Source organism: Parasteatoda tepidariorum, chromosome 3, assembly GCF_043381705.1.
Source record: "Parasteatoda tepidariorum isolate YZ-2023 chromosome 3, CAS_Ptep_4.0, whole genome shotgun sequence".
Taxonomy (NCBI): Eukaryota; Metazoa; Arthropoda; class Arachnida; order Araneae; family Theridiidae; genus Parasteatoda; species Parasteatoda tepidariorum.
In genome coordinates, this window is record NC_092206.1 from 36,570,558 (window position 1) to 36,573,157 (window position 2,600).

The 2,600-nt window shown below is 37.4% G+C and overlaps 1 protein-coding gene across 1 annotated transcript; it reads right to left on the reverse strand.

Moving 5' to 3' along the window:
* Positions 1 to 893: 893 nt before the first annotated feature.
* LOC139425229 (tigger transposable element-derived protein 4-like) lies at positions 894 to 1,400 on the reverse strand. Its single transcript, XM_071179172.1, has one exon. It carries the CDS (start codon positions 1,398 to 1,400, stop codon positions 894 to 896), a length of 507 nt encoding a protein of 168 aa, XP_071035273.1.
* Positions 1,401 to 2,600: the final 1,200 nt, after the last annotated feature.

The following is a 2,600-nucleotide window of genomic DNA, read 5'->3' on the forward strand; positions in this document are numbered from 1 at the left end:
TCTTTCAAGGTTAAATTATGTAAAAATAAACGCATGTATCAAAATTGAAATATAAATACGATACTTAACTACGTTTCAATTTTCTGTAGTTACTTCTGACAAGAGTAAAAATCTCCCAAACATTTCATTGTTATCCATATGACGATAGGGTGTGTTTTGTGGAAGGTATGAGTAAAGCAAAGCAAGACAAATAATAACGAAAAATTAATAGTATTGGCTCTATAAACAAACACCTTTTTCAGTGTCGGAACAAAAAATGACGGAAAAAGGAACGGAACAATTCATTATTAATAATATTTCTTTAAATTTTAAAAGACCAACTGACATAAGGTAAAAATAATCAGCTGAAGTGGCATGGTTATGGATTATCTCCTACATAAAAGAGATTAAGAGTCTATGTTATCAACATGGATGAAATATCCATGGTAACATCCAAACCAAAGAATATATAATGTGAGCATAGGAACTCACTTATATATTCTTTGTCCAAACGGCATGCTGTCTTCCCATGCAACTGGGTATTAAATTGTACGACAAAGATACACAAAATTAAAAATGACTACAGAGAAACGAGCACAACGTTTATTTTACACAGACAGCATAAGAGAGAATAAAAATGTAACAAAATATGAGATATAGAAAATCATTGGCACATCGCCATCTATTGATATTAATTTAAACATTAGTTTTGGACATTATTTAACACTGGTGATTTCTTCATCAAAAAGATCGCTAGGGACTGTGCTCCAGGTGAATCCTGTCTTCCTGAAACAATTTGCTACTGTTTTTTGCTCACCTTTGACCATGCATTTAAACACCTTCTTGACGCATCTAGGAGGGTAATGCGAAGATTCAGTCAAGAGGTGTTGAACAACTAGCCAACTGTAGAAATGCTAAAGATTTTTTATGACGCCTTGATCCATTGGCTGCACCACTGAAGTCATGTTTGGTGGGGGAAAAACAGTGACATTTTTCATAGTGGGTATTGATTTATGAGCCGTGCAGTTATCAATAAACAGGATGAGTTTTCTGTTTTTTCTTTGGTACGTGCGATTAAGAGCTAGCAGCCATTCTCCAAAGAGATTCGCCGTCATCCATGCTTTCGTGTTAAAACGGTATTCTATAGGTAGAGTTTTGACATTTTTTAAACACCTTGGATTTCTAGATTTTCCAATCATCAGTAATGGTAATTTCTTAGTGCCGTCCATGTTCGCTCCCACAAGTAGGGCAATTCGGTCTTTACTGTGTTTTGCACCACTACATTTTTCACCTTTAAAAGCCAAAGTCTTTGCAGAGGTGCATTTAAAAAAAAAGTCCAGTTTCGTCGACATTAAAAATGTCTCTGCCCTGTGTATGCTCGATGATTTGAGCAACTTTTTCTTTCCACTCATTTGCTGCATCTTGGTCCACACTAGAACTTTTACCACGCATGGACTTGAAGGAAATTCCATTCCTTTCCTTAAATCCGTCTAACCATCCGGAGCTTGCTATGAAATTGTTGTTTCCTAAGCTGACAGTAAATTCTTCCGCTTTTGCACGAACAAGAGTTCCACTGAGAGGGATGCTTTTGTCTCACGCTTGCTTAAACCACTTCCAAACGCACTGGTCCACATCAGGATTATCGGGTTCTCTAGCTCGTTTGCAATTTCGATTAGATTTAAAAAAATTTTCCTTATATTTCTAAAAGGTCGAAAGAGTGTTAGGTGCTATTCCATACTCTTTTGCGACAATGCATTTCTTCTTTTCTACTTTACGAATCGCAGCAATTTTTTCATTGAAGGATAATGTTTTATACGGGACACGGTGCTTACTCAACGACATGCTTGCACTGAACTCGCCGGACAAAAACTAAAAGGACAATGAAGAAAACTCAAGTGATACTTGGTTTCCAAAGAATTGCAACGCCTGTCATCTATGATTTATCGCATTGGCGAGATTTCCCTCTCGTCTGGACCTGTGGCGGTGACTATGGTAACGAGGTATGACTATTTCAAGTAGGGGTGCGAGGTCGCTGTTTTGTGGTAATTTCGGCTCGGGTTGGTGAGAGAGAAAGGGAATCTCTTTCTTCGGTCTTTTATGTTATTCCTAGATTGAAGCTACCCTTCCTAAAATGCACCATTCTTGTTTCCATAGCACCAGACGACCTCAGACTTTGTGGAGGGAGGAGTTCTTAGCTTAGACAAACTCTATACCATTTGTCACTTACAAGGGAAGGGGCGGAGATCACCCGTACCCGTGGACAGGTACGGGTGGTCTAGGTCCATCCCCCCTTTATCCCTGTTCTGTTTTCTAGAACAGATAACAATATTCTCTCACCCTCTTCTCTTCTTTACAGAATTTTTCACAATAGCTGAAAATAACCGGGCTACATTTCAAATAACTGCTTTGAAACTAAATTTTGTCTTTTTTAAAAGGGTAAAAACTTCGAATTAAAAAAGTTGGGACTTCGAAATAACCAAGATTTTGTATTATTAATTGAATACACAAGTTTCAAGAGGACAGAAAAAAACTTCGAATTGCCCACGATTTCGAATTATCCAAGTTCGATTGTATTAATAGAAGCAACTTTCCAAAATAGTTATGGTGACTTTCTCCACTTC

Excerpts from the sequence above, each read along its gene's own strand:
- LOC139425229 (XM_071179172.1), bottom strand. The coding sequence starts at position 1,400 with ATGCAGCAAATGAGTGGAAAGAAAAAGTTGCTCAAATCATCGAGCATA.